The following is a 19,997-nucleotide window of genomic DNA, read 5'->3' as shown; positions in this document are numbered from 1 at the left end:
TAGCCTTGCAGCCCTGCCCAGCTTGGACCCCTTCACTGTAAAGGCTCCTCTCTGCAAATCCTTGCAAGGCCAACCCCAAACTTCACAGCAACCCCAGTGAGCACTTCAGGGGTGCAGTATTCAGAAAGTCCCACATTTAACAACTCATTCCAAACAAGCTACACAGAAGCTGGTTGCATACTATCAAGAAATAATTGTTTTCTTCATATTAGAGATAAAAAAAAAGGGCATGATTTAGGGTTGAGAAAGAGTCCTACAGCACTTACAGTTCTTTTATTATTTCAGGAACATAAATAGCAAAAGAAATCACTGTATTAGGAAAGCTATTTCAGCTATGTCTTTGGCATTATATCATTAAACCAAAACATTTCAGAAATTATGAATAGGAAAAATATATAGCAATAGCAAAAAATTAAAGCTTTATCATTTAAATATTGCATAGGCACCATATCCTTTTCATTACATTCCTTGTTAAATAACTATTAAACTAGGTGATAGGTAATAAACCCAGGTGTCCTGTGGTAATAAAACAATGAGCCTCACTCCCTGAATACCCTGTAAAGAGATTTGGTGTGAAGAGATACTTCTATTCCCATTCTTGCCTAAGTGCTTGTCCAGTTATATCCAAAAAACTTGTCTAGTCAAGATGCTTGGCAACACTTGGAACAGGCTGCCACAGACTCCTTTCATCTCTAGGGAATGTATCAAGACATTAAATGGATAAGCCTGGAAGAAAAAAAAAGGGGGAAGGGAGCTAAAGATGTGCTCCAGCCTCCTCAGAAACAACATTAACTTCCTCCTTTCCTTTCAGACTTGCCACCCAGTGGCCACAAAAAGTGAAGTGCAACAGGGACTACAAGGACAGATGACGCATTCACTGAGCAAGTGGGATGTTTCTTGTGTCAGCAAGAAGTTAGAGACCTCTGCACTCAGGTGCACAAGGTAAGAGTTGTTGTAAATGGCAGTTGCTGTGTATGTCTAAGTGGCTCTGTTATTCTCTTCAGGCCTGAGATGAAGAGCACAGAAGCTGATTCAGGCACAGTTGAAAGAAGCAATTAGTGCCAAAAGAGAAGCCCTATTCTAAAGAAACAGAACGTTATTGTGTAGTGGCGCCTCTTCTGCCAAGACATCTCCTTTTTAGGGAGAGCAAAATCTGCCACAGAACAAAATGCTGGAAGTTTTGTTGTGCCGGATGAAGAAGAGGAAGGGATGATCAGCAGTGAATTCTGGAACTATCATTGCACAGCGCACCATCATCACAGCTGCCGTGGCAGCTGCCGCTTCAGTGCCTTCTTCATTGACTTCCACAAAGGACTTGTGAACTACTTCAGAGAGCACCAGACCGTTGCCAGCTGAGATTCCTGAGAAGTCTGCCTTCTCCAAGTCAAATGCATCAGGCATTCCCATGCTGCCCAGAACCAGTTTCAGATCATAATCTTCTTCCAGTTTAAATTTGGGTAAAGACACTCTCACCTCTGTACAGTCCATCATTTCAGGATTGATCCAATCTATCAGCTTCTCATACGTCAGTTCTCTTTCCAGCTAAAGAAAAACCCAAAAGTTACACAATTAAAGTGAGAAGAGAGACAGTTTTACACAGCCAAAAGTGGCTATTACTGTGTTTATTTTCATGGTGTGTAATATGCATCTTTTTTCCAGGGTTTAGAGGGTCTCAAGCCAAAAGTGCAAGTTATACTTTTCACTAGAGACTACAGCCCCACCAGAAATCAATCCTATATGCTTCCTGGTAGATAGAATAAGGATCAGTACCTTGCATGTGAAATTTACTTTTATAAAATATGTTATATTGGGGTGAGTTGGGTTTGTTTTTTTTTTTTTTAACATATGGGAAGCTCCCCCAAATCCCCTCTCACCATGTACGATGTTCACCATAACCACAGCTAACCTCTGCTCCTGAGAAGGGTCAGGTCTTCTTCCAGAGCCTCTGGCTAAGGGGGCAGCACACAGCTTGACCGGTAGTGATACAAGGCATGCCAATCACTTTGGGGGCAAGGAGGTGTGGGGCATTTCAGCTGGTGCTGAGCACCAATGACCTAATAGTTTTGGAATTGAACTGCAGGTCTATATGCCACATCAAACTCTCTTCCCTGGAAGGATACAGACTGTCTTTGCATTTAGCTCAACAACTTACGCTTTCCAAGCCAGTGGATCCATCCTGGATTGAATCAGGGAGTAGGATGATCATGCTGAGTTCATTACCGACATAAGGGAGCTCAAGAATTTTCGTCTGGAAGTCCCCAATATAGGTCATGTTAAATCTATCCTTCTTGGACATCATCTGCACAGGTTTGGTCTCTTTCTAAAAATAAAGATATGTCAAGAGTTAGTACTGAGCGAGTATACCGGTCTCAAAGTAGGAACCAGGTAGCCAGTTACTCAGGGCTTTTTAGAATTTGACTAAAGAGAACTAAACACACCACAGAGTACAGCCCCACCACTGTTTTTTGTAAAGCAAGAGATAGAAATTAAATCTCAGGGATCCTTACTTCTTAATTACTAACATGAAAATGTCTGTGAAGTTTCCTTTAAGGCAAAGGATCAAGGACACATAAATTGGCTCACTTGAGAATTAGTGACAAGCACTAAACAAAGCTGGTAAGAAGCAGGGCCTATGTTCCTTGCTTTAAATGAATACAAAATAATGTCAATGTAGGTATTTTCATTTTTAGTCCACGTGGCTCCAAGTGCTATAACAAAGAGGAATTAATATATTTTACAATTATACTAAAAACAGCCAAGAAAGTGAGAGCATTATTTTGAATTCTTAAAAGTCACATGGATAGTAAGGAGGGGAAAGACTTTTCTTCTCAATTTCATTCTCTGCTATCTCCTTTCTTTTTCACAGAGAGCATCAGCTACTATTGTTTACATCATTATTTCCTCCTTTTCAGTTACAACTTTCATTGCTTTCTCCCTTACCTTCATAAGATAACCATGCAAGTTGGGTTTTGTTTTTAAAATAAAGCCCATTGAAACAATGCCCACAGAGATTATGGCAGAAATTATTTTGCAGCAGCAGCGACACATGAAAAGGATGGATAAGCAAAGAAAAGGCCACATAGCATGCGAAAATCAGCCAGTGAGTCATAAGTGCAAGAGTCACAGAAATAACGTCACAAGATGCTGGAAAGGCTCCCGGGATGTTAAAGTAAATCTTTGCTACTGGACAGATTGTAAGACAACTAGCTTAAGACCTGAGGTTACACCTGGGATTTCTAATTGTTCATTTGAGCCTACTGACAGACTTCTGCAGCTCATCAGTGGCTAGTCATTAGTAGGAAGAAAACACAAAACTTAAGCCATTTAGTTTTACAAGGAAAGAGTTGTGTAGTTGTTTGTACATCTAGAAGTGAGTTCCTTGGGTGAGCCAAGGCAGCATTCCCCAACCTTACATCTTACAACTTTCTCCAATAGTTACCCGGATTCCAAAGACTCTGATCTTAAAATAATAATAATAGGCTGAAGATGACTTACATTCAGAAGTTTCTGCACTCGTAGAAGTGCTCTTTTCTGCCTACAACCTAAAAGAACATTTCTTTTCTTATCCACACAAGTTTTATGCTAAAATAATCAAGTTCACTGACTTCTGTGAAATTGTTCACAACACTCAAATAGCCTGACAGCTTCACACAACTGTTTTCTTCTCCTCAATTCTGTAACTATATAGAGGGCCACCTCTCTCAAACAAGCAAGAAGGGTAAAGGAAAAAAGAAGAGACAGAATGAAAGAAATACTTAATTGTTAATTTAAAGTTTCTAGTAATTATGTGAAACTTAACAGCAAGTAAACAAAGAGAGTGTTCATATTAAAGGGAGGGGGTATAAGGAAATTCATACAGACTACCCAAGGTAACCCTACTTGAATATGTTTTTTTTTTTCTTCAGAGTTAATTCATTTCAGAGTACTTCAGAGTAACAGTGTATTGTCAGCATTTTAGGACATCATACCTTGTTAATGTGAAATGGCATTTCTGCTGTTCTTTCTTTGTTGAACTGCTTTTCCCAGTTGCCTTTGAAATAGATGGCATTCACCAACACAAGTCTGGTCAGTGAATCAAGAATCCCCTCTGCCAACAGGTTCTGAATTTTACCTTTACGATACATAGAAAAAAACCATTTTAATAGTTTGACATGTATCTAATTATTATCCAATCTAGTATCTACTCTGTAATTAATACACAATAGATAGAGAAATATGTACCAAACACAGCCAGAGCTCAATGTTTGGTTTTTTTTTTTTAATTCACAATATTATATCTTGAAATAGCTGTTTACCCAAGCACCAGCTGCCATTAAATACAAGAGGGCATTCTCCAAAACACTCACCTTCAGTCCTTTCCTCTACCCAGCCATTTATTTGTTTTCTGGAATCCTCCCAAGCATCCATGAAGTCAGTCTGTTCTAGGCCAGCATGGTAGAATTTCTGACTTGACTCTATAAATGACTAACATGGACATTCAGAACAGCTTTTCAGCTATATATTTTACTCTCATTCAGCCACAGATTATTCTTAAATTCACCAAGAAAATCTGCCCGCTTTCCTCCCCCAGCTTCATATTAGAGCTGTTAAAGTTTTGTCTGAGACGTTCCTATTAGGTTTTATACCACCTATTTGAATTAGGAATTGTCCACTGTATGTTAAATCAAATGGCCTGTTTACTATGCTAGAAAGTTCTACATAATTAAGAAATGATGTGGCTAGTTTTTGCGGTTTTTTGCTTCAGTGAGAGAACATACGATTTTGTAGGCTTCTCTCTACATAAGTTTCATTGTTAAACCTCCCAGACTAATAGAAAACTTTTAGTTCAGAGGGGAACTGATTTTTCTTAGAGAGGAAAAACCATACCTTCTCTCTGATTTAATATAGTTAGATCTTTATTACACTGATGCAGAGTTTTAGAGTACAATCCATGTAATTTTTATCTACTAGACAAATGAAACACTAGCATTCTTCATAAAAAGAATCACTGTAAATCACTCTGGGGCAGGGGGGTGGAAGAGCCTTACCTCTTCTTGCTTCTACGGAAGCATCTAAAGAAACGTGTAACACAATATGTATTATCCCTATTTGGATCTTCTGATAAGGAAAATCTTAAAAATCATGTACTCTCAGTATGTTCTCTGGGTGACTTACATAACAAAATAACTACAAAATACTAACCGTGCTGAAGAGCAATAACTATTCTTTTTTACCATATTTACACACAATCAAGGGAAAGAGATACATCAACCATTTATCCCACAGCCAAAAAATATGAATGGTCATGGAACCCTGAAGATTTAGGGTCTGATGGATTTTACAGTGCTTTGCACCAGTTGTGCGTTCAGATCACAAGAAGCTGAAAGAAGCTTCTCCACCCAGTTCAGACACCAGGCTTTGGCACAATCTATCCCATTGGTAGGTCTCAGCCTAGAAAATTTGGGAAGTAAAACCCAAGGCCTGCCTTTGACCTCCAAAGGAAATAGGCAGCAAGTACATTATACTAAAAAACGCCATGAATTTAATGGTTACTTACTGAGAGAAACTCAAATGTCTTCTCTCCATAAAGTCGGTTAGCAGTTCTTAGTATATATTTGGTGTTTGGATCGTTAATTTCAGAGAGAAGTGATTGATACCCATTGTGAGCATCCTCAGCTTTGTTCAGAGAAAGCACCTATAGGAAGACAAACATCCTTAGCAGAGTCCATGCCTTCTCTAAACACACTTGCTTCAGCACAGGTTTTTTTTTTTTTAAGTGACTTCTGGGTTTAAAAACTGTGACTTGAAGCCAAAAGATTTTTCATCACACCTCCCATCTGGAGCTTATCATGCAAGTCACATATACAACATCCGGCTGGGTGCATCATAAGTAATAATAAATTAGGGTGCAGAAGAGTCAGCAGTATTTAGTTTTCTTCACTCAAGCCAAGCATTAGAAGATCACAGAATGGTTGAGGTTGGAAGGAAACCTCTGGAGGTCATCTGGTCCAACCCCCCAGCTCAAGCAGGGCCATCTACAGTTGGTAGCCCAGGACTATGCCCAGACAGATTTTGAATATATCGAAGAATGGCAATAATATAATATAATTTGGGAAAAACTTTGATAGATTTAAAACAAAGTATGCGTTTATACTGCTCTTCCACTTTGTAAGAGAGGCAAACATAATAACAAAAATGATTGATTATGCATTTAATGCTGTCAATTGCATACGTAAAAAATATGCGAAGTGGTACTTGCCACTCAACCAAGTTTAAAAAAAATTAAACCAAGGTGTAGCTACCATTTTGACAGGCATACAGGGTAGATTTTTAATTTTTTTTTTTTTTAATGTGCCTGTCTACATTTTCAAAACATGTATAGTCTGATATTAAGCCCAAAGAAGACAGAAGAAAATATTTTATGTAGCTAGAGATTCAAACCTACAAAAAAATCCTAGGTCCCTCTTAATGACATATTGAAGGAAGACCTCTATCTCAAAAAAATACCACCACAAAAACACACACACAACAAAGAACAGGAATCTCTTAATTTCATACGAAAGGAAACTCCCCCTATAAAAACAGGTATTGCTTACATACATACCAAAGGAAGACCTCTGCTCCCTGAGACCAGTTTAGCATAAATGCCGGTCACATACATAATACAGCTTTGTTGTTCATATGGTCTCAAATTCAATACACTAAGTTTATGGACATACCTTTTCTATTTGGGCTTCAGTGTTACCTTTTGAACCCAGCAAAATCATAGACAAAGCAGAAGAAATACTGAAAGGAGAAAAGAATAGATTCTGCCTGCTTTTGTTCTCACACAGCTTTCTGAAGAGGTCGAGTGCAAAAGTGGTATTTGCTGCACAGAGGCTATCCATGGTTCAGAGCCTGGGAGATAAAACACAGAACAAGAACGGCTCAAATTTATTTGAATACAAACTGGTAAGTTATTTCTGTCTTTTACATTTCCCCAGTATGAACTATGCGGCAACATAATAAGGCTGGAAAATTATCAACTCACTGAAAAACTGATTTGGTGGAACAAGCACCTTACATCCCATACTAGGCACTTGAGTTATTTTAGGGATTTATTGTTTACTTTTTTATTTAAATCCCATACCTGTAACAGAGACAGCAATTCCCGCTGGTGTCATTAGACTCTTCACTGGGTAGATAATATTACAGCTTATAAGATTATCATGGAGAACAGTATTTTGTTTAGGATTTATTAAAACAAGTCTCTTTTGACAAGATAATTATTTCCCTTTATAGGAAAACCAGAGCAAAAAGTTAGGCATCAGAATGGCAGAATTATAAACTCTTACCTTCTCTAAGTCTGTGTATCTTCAGTATTACCTTCAGCTTATTTGTATGTGTGCAAGCTGTGTTTTAAACCTAACAGCCAGTCTGGCAGAAGTGAGCAGAATTACTTGACCTACAAGATTAAAAAAGAAAAAAAAGTTATTTGGTCAGCATGACAGATTACTGTAATTTCCTGCTGTAGTACAAACAAAAAAAAAAAAATCAAAGTCCATTAAATTTTATTGCCTACAACACAGAAACACACACACAAACCTGCTTATAGATAACTTTACAGTACATGCACACTTCAACATTTGTAACTTGATGCCTGTCATACTCTACAAACATCAGCTGTGTAGGTAGTTAACTAACCTGACATTAAACCACATAAAAGGAGCAATAAATACTAGAATGCTGAGTTACCTACAGATAAGTATCACCAGACATCATCAGCCAGTAGTAAGCGTTTCTGTGGGTTTTTTTTCCCCTGAAGGCAGTGCCTAGTGTTGATATGTTGCTACACAATACAAAACCAACACCTAATTCATAATCTCAAACAAATAGGTGGAAAGAACAAGTTTCTGCATGCAGGATTTTCCACCTAAGAAAATTTCTTGCTAGTAGCTTTGCAACAAACAGTAGTAACTTTTCTCCTATTTCTCTTCCCCCATTACTGAAAGAAATTAAAAATAAAAAGGTAAGCTTAGATGGAAACCATCCTCCAAGTCTGTCTGAAACAAGTAATTTAACTACATGTACTTTACAGCATAAGTAGGAGGCACTTTGTATTTTCTGGTTATGTTGGTTACAATGAAGACCAGAATTTTCCTACTATCCTGATACCTGTCAGATTGCTAGCAAGAAGGTTTTTTGACCTGTAAGTCAAAACACACAGGACTAGTGACAGCAGCAAGTAGTGTTATCTAGGAAGTTTTTGTAGGGCTTCCGTAACAGACAAGAGTTTACCGACAAAAGGACACAACTTACACTATTTGCCTACCTGAAAATCAGTGCATTTAACCAAATTGTAATATTTCAACAGCTGGAACACAAGGCTAGGAGTTGTATCTCTACAGTTATCCATGCTTTCTCCGCAGCTCATGAATAGCAATATAACTACTGATACCCTTCTTATCAGAGCGGTTTTGGAGACAACACAGAATGACTGCACTTTTAAGGAACAAAAACCATACAATACAAGCACGTATTTGTCACTTGACTGTAAACTGTTTGCTGCAAACCCCTCAGTTATCAGAGGGTTTGCCCACAGCAATTCATCCCTCACTCTGGTCTCCGCGTGGGCTCTGCAGGTCAGTGGTGAGGCACTTGTGTGGAGGTTTCTGGACGCCCTGACCCTGTGTATTCCTACCACTATGAGTTTGAAGTATATACTCTCAGCAGTAGACTCCTATGCTTTAAGACAGTCTTTACAGACAGAAAGGCTGTATCTAGATTAAACATCAGATACTCACTGCAGCATCTCTCCCAACTACCAGTTTTGCCATGGGGGAACCTGGCCAGAGCAGGGTGCAGCTGTGCTCCAGCCTGAGGCCCAAGAGACACATCCCACCAAGACCAGGAGATGGATTAGCGCCTGGTATATGCAGATACCTCGCCTCAGCAGAGTCACAAGCCAACTGTTTCAAACACAGGCAGAGAGGGAACGCAGCATGACGAACATCAGGTGCTGTCCATCTCCACAGAGGAAGCTGCATCTGTGGGAAACATGCTTTTTCCCACTCCCTGAACCAAAGCATGCTTTTTTGAGGGAAAGGGGTATCACTTAGGATTTGGAAAGTTGGGAGTGATGTTAACACACTCGCAGGGCAAGATCTCCAACAGCTGTAGGTAACGGCTCCCCACTTCACACCTCTCCAGGGGCAGGCGGTGGGACACAGGGGATGACAGAGCCGTGTGACCGCCCACCGCCACCAGCTCCGACCCATGGGCCTCAGCAGGAGCAGAGAGGGGCAGCGAGGAGCCCATTAGATCTGACGCCGTCCTAGCACGCTCAGGCAGAAGCAGCCAAGGGCTTGGCACTTGCCAGGGCGCAGGCTGGGGAACAGGAAAGGAGCGAAAAGACCCTCCTCTGCTCCCACACTGGACTTGGCACCATGAATCACGTTACAACGCCACATCTCCACGGTGCCCCCATCACTCCTACACGTAAAAAGCATTTCCTACACAGCGCTGCAACTTCAGCTGACAAGAAGCAGAAACCACGTGACGGCAGAGAAAAAATGTAACTATAAAAGCAGCAACGCCATGCAGCCGCTGCTGCTTTAAAAAAACACCAGCGCAAGCTTCCCGTAGCAAACGACATCTGCAAGACAGCGGAGCCGCCGCACTCACCCTACCGGGCGCCGCGCTCCCCTCCTCCCGGGGCCCTTCCCATCCCTTTCCCCGGAAGCATTGCCGAGCCGGGGGAAAGGGCGGGAGCTCGGTGCTCCGCAGCCGCGCCCCAGAGTTTAGCCGGGAGCTGCGGCGCTTCCCGTCCGCGGCGGCCAACGGCCATTTGGTCGTCGCAGCGGGCATGCGCCGCAGCCCGCCCCCCCGGACAAAATGGCCGCTACCCACCACGGTGGGGGAGCTAGATAGAATCACAGAATCACCAAGGTTGGAAAAGACCTGTAAGATCATCAAGTCCAACCATTACAAAAAAAAAACTAAAACACCCCCCCCCTCCCCCAAACCACCACACAAAAAAACCTACCCACACACGCAAACCACCACACAAAAAACCACCCACCACACAGCACCATGCCCATCAAGCCGCATCCCACAATGCCACATCCACACGCTCCTTGAATACCTCTAGGGAGGGTGACTCCACTACCTTCCTGGGCAGTCTAGTCCACTGTGTTACCACTCTCTCAGTAAAGAACATTTTCCTAATATCCAGTCTGTATCTCCCCTCACTTCCCCCTTTATATCTCCGCGGGCCTCGGCTGACAGCAGCCGGTGATTTTCCACCTCTGCCTCTCTGTAGCAGCAGAGCTGACAGAAAACACCACCAATCCATGAGGAGTTATTATTTTTAATTATTTTTGAAGCAGTGGTTGTTTAGAACAAAAGTGAGGTATTGCTGGAGCTAAGGACTGTACGGGCTTAGTGCCTCCTCACATACCTGAGAGTCTGAGTGAGGCAAATAGCCCTCACAGAGGTGTATTTTTTAATTTTTTTTTTTTTTTTTTACTGAATCAGTAGAGTGACATATGAAGCTGATTGAGGTGAAATTGCGAGCTAATGAAGACTTACAGCTGGGATGTGGAAGGAATGCAAGGGAATGGCCACAGGCCTTGGGTAGGGAGTGTCTGCCGTTTGTAATGCAAGGACCTAATCAAGGGCTAAACAGGAGCAGGGTCTAACTGCTGCAGGATGGGAGTAAGTGCTAAGACCACATCTGAATCAGGGGCTTTAGTCATGGGGGTGAGGAGAGGGCCTGTGTTAGCATACATTTGTACACACCGCTCTGAGGGGAAGGGATAGAAATGCCATAGCTAATAGTGGTTAGGGGACAGCGTTACCCTTGATGGCCTGGTCTGAATGGCAACCAGGATTGCTCTGTGGATGCAAGGCATCGATCGTGCACTCCCTGCTGCCATGGTTGTCCCTTTGGGGTAGGAGAGAAGCACAGGAGGAGCTGTGCCTCAGGCCTTGGGGTTTGTGGTCTGAAGGAGAAAGGGTTCAGATCCCACTCCCCCCAGTTGCAGCAGGAGTTTCAGGTTTTGGTATTTGCCTCTAAGCTGGCAAGCGAGCGTCTCCTGCTCTGCAGGGCAAGGAGTAACTCTGACTAGGGTGAGCAGAGTCTGCCAAAGAAGAGGATGGTTTGTGATTTGTTGTGTCTGATGACGAAGAGAAAAGGGTGGTCAGCTTTAAAAGTCATTGTTGGTGCTTTTGATCTCAGCACCACGACACCTGTGGCAGCTGCTGCCTCAGTACCTTCTTCACTGACCTCCACAAAAGCTTTGTGAATAATTTTTGAGATGAAAATATCCTTATTCACTGACATCCCTGTGAAATCAGCTTGAACTGGGTCAAAAGCATTTCGTATCCCCATGCTGCTCAAAGTGGATTTAAGGTCGTAATTCTCTTCCAGCTTCAACTTGGGCAGGTACAGATCCACTTCAGCTTTCATCATATTGGCTGATTTGGTCCATTCAGCCAATTTCTCATAGGTCAGCTCTCTTTCCACCTGCAATGAGTTGAGGAAGAAAATAGTTTGAATGCGAAGGACAGAGGCAAGACATGCACACACCAGTGTCTTAATGCTCATCAAGAACAAGTAAAACAAAGCCCAGATACCAGCAGTGGGTACAGCTGGAATGTGTACCATATTCATACGGCATGATCCTGCAAAGTGCTGAGTGACTTATACTCCTATTTATTTTCTTAAAGGTGGTAAAAGTATAGGCCTGAACCCACAGAGTAGTTCATTATTTTTTTCTGGTGTGAAGAATATTGTTTTTTTGCAATGTGTGACTCATAATGATATTAATGGGTGCTTGTTATGTGTGTATATGGATAACTTTTCTCTTAGTAGTGGTAAATAAGTGGAATGCATGGGACCTCAGGTACAAATAAAAAGATGTTTGCCCTGATCTCTTTAGAATCTGAAACTGATCCTGACGTGGTCATGAGTGGCTGTTGATACCTTCTGGGTCCGGGTAGTCAGCACTTAGTTTGAGAAACGTCACCACAAAATAGCAGGTGCAAATCCGGACTGCAAATGATGTAAAAATTAATTAATACAGCCCTCAGGAGACGGTAACTCTAGGGCACAGTGATTCAGATTTGGTCCTTGCTTTCCTTGTGCTTTTCTGGCACTAGAAAAAAGGACACAAAATAGGCTAAGACAGCTGTGTGGACATAGTTTTTAGATGTATCCCTAAGTAAAATACTACATACTACATCCAGATGCCCTGAATGCTAAGCTGAGAAATCAGTTTATGAAATAAAGTATGCACACATGAGAACCTATTCTACTGTGATTTTGAAGCTTGTTCTCCCTCACTCTTTTCATCTGTTTCTGTTACTGTCTCATAGTGTGTGTGATGCAACAGTAGGTCAGTGTTACCAGCTCCAGACCAGTAGTGTTATCATTGATGTCATCTGGTAGGAGAACGAACATGCTGAGTTCATTTTCCACATATGGCAGCTCAATGATTTTGAATTTCATGGTTGATTCATGGAGTATCAAAAACGTATCTCTCAGAAACATCATCTGTACTGGTTTAGTCTTGGTCTGTGAAAAAATTCAGACATAAAAAATAGTGTTACTTCATTCCTTAAAATGGGTGATGAAGGTTACTTGCTTCATTGAACTGAAAGCAAAAATTTGTAAACAAGTACAAGACAGCAGCATTTGGATACTCAGTCCCCTTTCCTTTGGACAGTATCACATACACCCCCTTTTCAAAGTCATTGGGATCTTTAAAAAAATGGGCATAGACACATACAGTATCTACCTTCTAACTGAATTAGATGTAATATATTTCTCATTTTAAAATAAAGGAGTTAGCTTTGGTAAGCAAGTAACTACTATAAGTGTTTCATGTTCTCTCCCAAATAGTACATTTTTGGAGTGAGGACCTTGATTGGGGGGAAAAAAACCTTGACTTTCTCCCCCTGGATGCCATCAACTCTTTTGCCTATTTTATACTTCCAGGCAATACTGATTGTCTCACTTTGCCTCTGAACCATATTTTCTGTCACCTGTGCTGGCTTTTCCTCTTCCCCAAACCATAGAGGACCGGATTACCAAATGAAATTGAATTACCCAATAGTCTTCGGAACTCCTATGCTGTATTATGTTCACAGAGCTTTTACTAATATATCCACTCTCTCCTTTACATTTGAGTTACATTTGAGTGCAAAAGTTTTTCTGTTTGCAGGCTTTGTATCAGGTAACCTGTGAATGAAACCCTCTCTCTACACCAATGTATTGGGTTTACGTGGCAAGGTTTTGGTAGCGGGTGTGCTGCAAGGATGGCTTCTGTGAGGAGACATCAGAAGCTGCCTCCATGTCAGGCAGAGCCAGTTCCAGCCAGCTCCAAGACGGACCGGCCACTGGCCAAAGCTGAGCCAGTCAGTGGTGGTGGTAGCACCTCTGGGATAACATATTTAAGAAGGGGAAAAAAACCCCTTGTGCAACAGCAGCGGAGAGAGGAATGAGGTGTGAGAGAAACAACTCTGGAGACACCAAGGTCAGTGAGGAAGGAGGGGGAGGAGCTGCTTCAGGTGCTGGAGCAGAGATTCCCCTGCAGCCCGTGGTGAAGACCATGGTGCAGATATCCACCCTGCAGCTCATGAAGGACCCCATGCTGGAGCAGGTGGATGTGTCCTGAAGGAAGCTGCAACCCGTGGAGAGCCCGCGCTGGAGCATACTCCTGGCAGGACCTGTGACCCCATGGGGGACCCATGCTGGAAAAATCCATTCCTGAAGGACTGCACCCCATGGTAAGGACCCATGCTGGAGTAGTTCTTGAAGAACTGCAGCCCGTGGGAAGGACCCACATTGGAAACGAAGGACTATCCCCTGGGTGGGACCCCACACTGGAGCAGGGAAAAGTGTGAGGAGAAAGGAGCAGCAGAGACAAAGCGTTACGAATTGATCACAAACCCCCATTCCCCGTTCCGCTGCGCTGCTTTGGGGAATAGGTAGAAGAGTGGGAGTGAAGCTGAGCCTGGGAATAAGGGAGGGGTGGGGAGAAGGTGTTTTATATTTGGTCTTATTTCTCATGAGCCTACTCTTGATTGATTGGCAATAAATTAAATTAATTTCCCTAAGTCGAGTCTCTTTTGCCCATGATGGTAATTGGTAAATGATATCCCTTATCTTGACCCATGACTTTTTCATCCTTTTTTTCTCCCCCTGTCCTGTTGAGAAGGGGGAGTGATACAGCAACTTGGTGGGCACCTGGCAGCCGAGCAAGGTCAGCCCACCACAACCATGTACCATGACGGATCCTAAAAGCGCATATGTAGCGTAGCAGGTTTTGGATACACAGTCATATCATTGACACAATTGCTTCACGTTGCCTGGCATACAGAAGGCATTTGCTTCCATTGACAAATAATTTTGCTTGCCTTTGGCACAGTCTGAAAATCTGCATGCAGTCAGCTACCATGAATCGTCAGCGCATGATCATTTAAATACTGTGATCTCAATAACGTGCCCTCAGGGTATACTGAATATATCATCCTCATGCGCTCGGCTAAAATGACGAACGCCCATGAAAATTTCCCCTGAGATTTTAGGCAACACCCAGGGTGCGTGAGGGAAAGAACAGTTAGTTCAGTGTCCTTGAACTCAAGAGTATAGACTGTGTCTCAAAAGCAGAAGAGAGACGTAAATGTGTAAGCATTGCTGTCAAAAGCAACTCAGTCCCTTTTGAAAATGGGACCTTGGCACTTACGGAAATTTGCTCTTGCTCTTAAGCTACTTAACCATGGTGTTCTCAAATGTTTTGGTACTGAAGAGCTATTAATTAAAGTGAAAATCATATTCTCATGGATATGCGTAAATAAGATAATGCTGACTTATTTTCACCATTGCCATTCTCGCTGAGTTTATACCATGTGCCCAGCTATGAGTAGTGTTGCGATGGCAGACGAAATGCAGGTTAAATATTTAGAGGTTTCTTGCTCTTCAGTAATACACATATTGACGTATGACAATGGGCATATAGACAAGGAATTTACCTTGCTCAGTCTGAAGGGCGTCTCAGAAGTATTTTTCTCCAGAAATTTCTTTTCCCAGTTTCCTTTGAAATAAATAGCGTTTACTAAGACCAATACAGTGCGAGAATTGAGAGATCCTGCAGGCAGCAGATCCTGGATTTTCCCTTCAAAATCAGACAAATAGGACTATTATTCCGGTGTGGCTCTGTAACTCGCCAATTTTAATTGTGCTTTGTGCCTACCTATCTGGCAAAAATGTTTGCATTTGGGAGATATTTTTACTGTACATTTTTCATGGTATACATGTGGTAAAAATGGCTTTTGAAGTATCGCTATATCTTTTTTTAAAAAATATTTATTTCCATTTCGGTAGTGAATGGCATTGGAAAGTGGGTAAAGTGGAATAGCTTGAATGTTCTGTGAAGTTGGTTGCAAGCAGCTGAAGAATGCAGAAGTAAAACCCTCACTAATCAGAGTGGAGCCACTCAGTATCTACCTGTGCCTCCCTCTGAACAGAAATAATTCAGAAGAGGCTACGGCATGAAGAATCAAGGGAAGGATCTTGTAAGGAGCAGAAGTTAGGTTTGGAGAGAGGCATTCTTCAAGCCATTTGACTGCATTTCGCTCATCACTTTCCCTAAGTTTCCATCTTTTATGGAACCTTGGCTTCAAGAGCAATAAATGTGGAAATACAAATGATTTGAAAGTGAGACAAGAAAAAAGCCATCAGAGTGGTACTTACTCTCAGTTTCATTTTCAACCCATGAATTGATCAGTGCTCTGGCTTGTTCTGCAGCTGTCTTAAAGTTTACAGCTTGTGGTTTTGCATTGTAGTAGCTTGTAATGAGCTGTAAGAATTTCTGAAAGACAGAATTGGAAAATGTATGCTTATTTAGTTAAATTTGAGTTATAAAAATGTTAGAAATAATCACTTCAACAGATTAGACAATCTGTTAATACGTAATTGAAGAAAATATAATTTGTTTGAAATGGGATAACCCTTAAAATAAGGTCTGATACATTCTGTGCTAAATATTAAGTAAGGACAGATCAGACTTCAGTCTCAATGAAACTGATACTTCAAATTTTTGTGTTTGAAATCCAAAGTGCAAATTTGTAATTTTGAAATATCCCATGAAAAAACATTCTTCACAAATTTTTTTAATTTCTCAAAATGACATTTTATACAATTTAAATACTTTTTTCTTGCTTTATGTTGTAGAGCTCAGTACAAGAGGGAAGAATAGGCTCATATAAAGTTGAAACAAGGCTTCAACAAAGTTGAAATAGTCTCATATAAAGTTAAAACAAGACTTCAGAGGCAAGGAACCTGCCAAGAGTTTGTGGCAATAGAGGATCAGGTATAACAGGAATGTTCTGGTAGAATAAAGTCATGGCAAAAAAAGCAGAATTAACGTTTGCATTGCTGTCTGCCGTGAAACAGTTCATGGAGATTCCCAGCACGAAATTCTCTAGATTCTCTGTAAATCATAGGTACCTGAGATTATGGAGAAAATGAGCAATAAGCATTCAGAAGGACAAATTACTGGTTATTCAGGAGATCAAAACAAACTCCAAGATCAAAGAACAGTAATCTCATTTAAAACCACCTTCCAAGGAATTGTAAGATGATTAATACAATGTCAGTTTTCAAAAAGATTTCAAAGATACAGGTAATTACAAACTCAGGAGTCTGTACGGGGTGAATAAATGGAATAGGTTTAGTGGGCGTATGGATAAATATGATATATTGGAGGAGTGTCAACAGCATTTTGTAATAGGATGTCCTGAATCACAAATCTGTTGGAGTTTTTTGAAGGTGTTGGGAAGCATGTGAGTAAGAAGGTTGAGCCATTACAGTCTATTTGGATTACCAAAAGGCATTTTGTAAGACTTCTCACCAAAGACTGAGCATCCATGCGACTACAGAGATAGATCTTGTTTGTTTAAAAGACTGGAAACCAAGAGTAGGAGGAAATAGTGTTCACAGTGAAGGGTTATTACTACTGGACTACCACAGGGATATGTGCTGGGATCTGTGCTAAAATATCTATTCTATAAAATACAGGTCTAAATATTTAGATTAAAATACATATTTTAAAACATACATAAATGATCCAGTGAAGGGTACGCTACAGAGAGTGATTACTACTGTTCAGGAATGAAGTATTGAAGCTATAATGGACAGCTGCATGAAAATATCTGCCCAATAGTGGCCAAAAAGGCAAATACAATTTTAAGAGTTACAAAGAAAGGAGCAGGGAACAAAAGAGAGAATATTAGAATACCGCTGTATAAAGCTATGGTGTGCCCATCGTCTGAGTTCTCTATGCAGCTCTGGCCTCCCCAGTCTCAGAAATACTACAGTATAAAAGATAGAGAGACAGGCGATGAGGATGACCAGAGATACAGAGAAGCATCCTTTAGAGGAAAACCAAATCAGTAATGATGCCAACAGGTAGCAGGTGCAAAAAACACTGGCGCTTCCTACAGCGTATAGTTCAGCTGTGGAACTCCTGGTGCTGAGGGTTGTGGTAGATTCAAAAGGCAAATCTGCAAATTCATGAAAGAACGGCTCATCAAGGTCTGTTAAGTAGACATGACCTCTGGTTCAGGAAGTCCCTGAGCTGCAGATTGCTTGGTGACCAGAGCAGATTCTGGAGAAGCATCACTACACAGCGTACCTTGTTCCCATACACTTCCTAAACTGTTGACCACTGTTGGAGACAAATGGACCTCTTGTCTGTGGAAAGCTAGCCCCATATAGCTGTCCTCATGTTCTCACTGAAACCACCATTTGGAAAATTTTTATCATCTCTGTTGACAATCCCTCTTAATGTCAAAATATTCTTAAGTGAAAATGTTCAACTCACAGGCAGTAACGGGTAGGTCTTTTCCTCATACAGTCGGTTGGCACTCTTCAGCAAGTAGGTGCTTCTGGGTTTGTTGATGGCAGACAGGAGCTCTCTGAAGCCAGAGTGGATGTTTTCAGCTTGCTTGTGCTCAGGATGCTTGGAAAGAGACACCAATTAATAGGGAATATTTTTTTTCTGTCTGAAGTGTTGCACCTGCTGTGGTTATTTAAAATGCCCAGGTTGTTTTAATTAAAAAGGAATTTCAGGGGATGGAGCTCTTTTTTGAGTATGTTGCATGTTTGCAGCACTATGTATAACTGGACAAATTGTCTTCTGTCTGTAGGGCCATGATCTATTCCTGCAGTGCTGTATAGGCCTTTGGGGATATCAGCTGATGGTGCACCCAAGAAGTTGAATCTCCTCATTTCAGTCATGGTCAGGCCTAATTTTCAGTGTCACAAGGACCCATCAAGGCAGCCTTGTGGCTTTTGAGGAGGTCCTCTGTTCTGACAGACACTGATGTCAGGGCATGGACTTACCAACTATTCAGATTTTCTCTGTTTCACATGAATTTTGCTGTTGCTGTTTGGCTTTTGGAGGGAGCTTGTCCTGGATTATCAATGTTGATGGTTTTAGGCAGCATGAGCTTGCTTGCCAGCTGTTGCTTTGCTAATGGAGGAATAAGCTGCTACCTGTCAGCTGCTCCCCTCCAGCTGCTTGAATGCAGTCTCCGCCTCCATGGCATATACCATGCCCTGCATGTGAGACACTGACAGTCTGTGCCACTGACTCATGGTGACTTGTCATTAGGTTGGTCAGGTGGCATTCCTTGCTCTGGTCTTTTCTCACTCATGCCGAGACATGGGCTGCTAGGAAGGACATCTGGGAAAGAATTTGGTAGCCAGAGGACACAGGGTAGGAGAGGTTGGGTTTTGCAAGGGGATGGGAACAGACTGAAGAGGTAATGGAGGGAAATGTCTGAAGGACCAGATTAGGCAGACTGCTACAACTCAGAAAGTCAGTGAATTGCTGAAATTGAAGATTCATCCCCCGCCACCTAGGGAGAGAATGATATAACCTCCTCCCACCTTTTATTTCCAGTTTGCCTAATCTAGTTTCTTGGAGCTTTCTTTTAGTTTCTATGCTAAAGAAACATGGCTTGCTTGAGTTTACAAGCCTTTCAGTGCTTAGGGAGTTCATTTGATGAAAAAGATCTGGGCAGTTCCTCCTGGCGGCAAGTTTCTGGGGAGCTGATGAACAAGGGTGAATCAGTCTGTGTTAGCTTAAAGGGGAATTTTGTTTGCCTGATGTGTCCATGCATGAAAAAGGTAGAAGGGAGTTTATTGGGTAGGGCTGGAGTCAGGTATGAATGCAGTAGCTGGTTTTCACTACAGAAAAAAAAACCCTGAAGCTGATAAGAGATAGAATTGTCCTATGCACATTAGGACAATTGATTTGTTGATATTGCCATAGACCAGCTAAACCCAAGTAACAAAGTATTAGGGCCAATCAAAATGCTGTTCATGTCTCAGTTCTGCTTTTGAAGGCCTGAATTAAAGTGTTTTATGATAACGTTATCTGCTTGTTCGCTTTTGCGCTTTCTATATATAGTTCTTACTGAAGTGAGACAGTAGATATAGACTGAAGACAAGCAAATGTTAGAAGGCTAAAGCAGTAGTTGTGATGAACTATCCCTTTCTAAGAAATTTTTTTCTCCAAGTCCTTTGTTGTATTAAATACCATCTTTCTTTTCTTCGGTTTCCCCAGAGAAGGCCTTGTTGTCTCAGACGAACCTTCTTGTCCTGCAGTCTGGTTAAAATGAAGAACCTGTGATAATGGTAAATGTTCATAAAGACAGCTTGTTTTTTGAAGATAAATGTGCCCAAGGGTTATGTAATTATGTTAGCTTACCTCAGCCATCTGAGTTGCAGTGTCACCTTTTGCACCCAGGTAGACCATGGCGAGAGCAGTTGCAATACTCCAAGGAGAAAAGAAAATGTTTTGGCCTTTGGAAGTTTCATTCAGCTTTTTGTAAAGGTCCAGAGTGAAGCTGTTGGTTGACACTGAGAGAGGCTCCATTGATACAGCCTGAGATAAATGAGCGTCAGAGAGAGGTGGTGACTTCTTTTAAAAAAATACAAAACTGCTAGTGGGAGATTCTTGCACCCT

The 19,997-nt window shown here is 41.5% G+C and overlaps 2 protein-coding genes across 4 annotated transcripts; both read right to left on the bottom strand.

The window, feature by feature from the left end:
* Positions 1-254: 254 nt before the first annotated feature.
* On the bottom strand, positions 255-9,768 carry LOC104253695 (serpin B6-like). 2 transcript variants are annotated; one of them, XM_059836320.1, is made up of 8 exons: positions 9,643-9,768; positions 7,314-7,423; positions 6,699-6,876; positions 5,537-5,674; positions 4,347-4,464; positions 3,969-4,111; positions 2,153-2,320; positions 255-1,542 (listed from the first exon to the last, which is right to left on the bottom strand). In XM_059836320.1, exons 3-8 carry the CDS (start codon positions 6,864-6,866, stop codon positions 1,138-1,140), a joined length of 1,140 nt encoding a protein of 379 aa, XP_059692303.1. In that variant the 5' UTR covers positions 6,867-6,876; positions 7,314-7,423; positions 9,643-9,768; the 3' UTR covers positions 255-1,137. The 2 variants fall into 2 exon arrangements, with proteins under 2 accessions (XP_059692303.1, XP_059692304.1); XM_059836321.1 differs by having other exon boundaries at positions 9,648-9,658.
* Positions 9,769-11,083: 1,315 nt separating this feature from the next.
* On the bottom strand, positions 11,084-19,916 carry LOC104261609 (heterochromatin-associated protein MENT). 2 transcript variants are annotated; one of them, XM_009817731.2, is made up of 7 exons: positions 19,740-19,916; positions 19,569-19,655; positions 17,847-17,984; positions 15,716-15,833; positions 14,995-15,137; positions 12,368-12,535; positions 11,084-11,485 (listed from the first exon to the last, which is right to left on the bottom strand). In XM_009817731.2, the coding sequence occupies exons 1-7, from the start codon at positions 19,905-19,907 to the stop codon at positions 11,084-11,086; spliced, it is 1,224 nt and encodes a 407-aa protein (XP_009816033.2). In that variant the 5' UTR covers positions 19,908-19,916. The 2 variants fall into 2 exon arrangements, with proteins under 2 accessions (XP_009816033.2, XP_009816034.2); XM_009817732.2 differs by lacking the exon at positions 19,569-19,655 and having other exon boundaries at positions 19,740-19,907.
* Between the last annotated feature and the right edge of the window lie 81 nt (positions 19,917-19,997).

The sequence above is a fragment of the Gavia stellata genome, chromosome 3 (assembly GCF_030936135.1).
Source record: "Gavia stellata isolate bGavSte3 chromosome 3, bGavSte3.hap2, whole genome shotgun sequence".
Taxonomy (NCBI): domain Eukaryota; kingdom Metazoa; phylum Chordata; class Aves; order Gaviiformes; family Gaviidae; genus Gavia; species Gavia stellata.
This window is presented reverse-complemented; position numbering and strand designations above follow the sequence as displayed.

Bases quoted from the DNA above. Each gene is read 5' to 3' on its own strand.
- LOC104261609 (XM_009817731.2), bottom strand. From the start codon at position 19,907: ATGGAGCCTCTCTCAGTGTCAACCAACAGCTTCACTCTGGACCTTTAC. The intron at 17,985-19,568 runs GTATTTAATACA...TCTCTTTCCAAG, and splicing joins AACCGAAGAAAAGAAAGATG to CATCCTGAGCACAAGCAAGC. The intron at 12,536-14,994 runs GTAAATTCCTTG...ATTTTTTCACAG, and splicing joins CGCCCTTCAGACTGAGCAAG to ACCAAGACTAAACCAGTACA.
- LOC104253695 (XM_059836320.1), bottom strand. From the start codon at position 6,866: ATGGATAGCCTCTGTGCAGCAAATACCACTTTTGCACTCGACCTCTTC. The intron at 4,465-5,536 runs GTAAGTAACCAT...TGTCCATGTTAG, and splicing joins AGACATTTGAGTTTCTCTCA to TCATTTATAGAGTCAAGTCA. The intron at 1,543-2,152 runs GTAAGTTGTTGA...GTTTTTCTTTAG, and splicing joins GATCCACTGGCTTGGAAAGC to CTGGAAAGAGAACTGACGTA.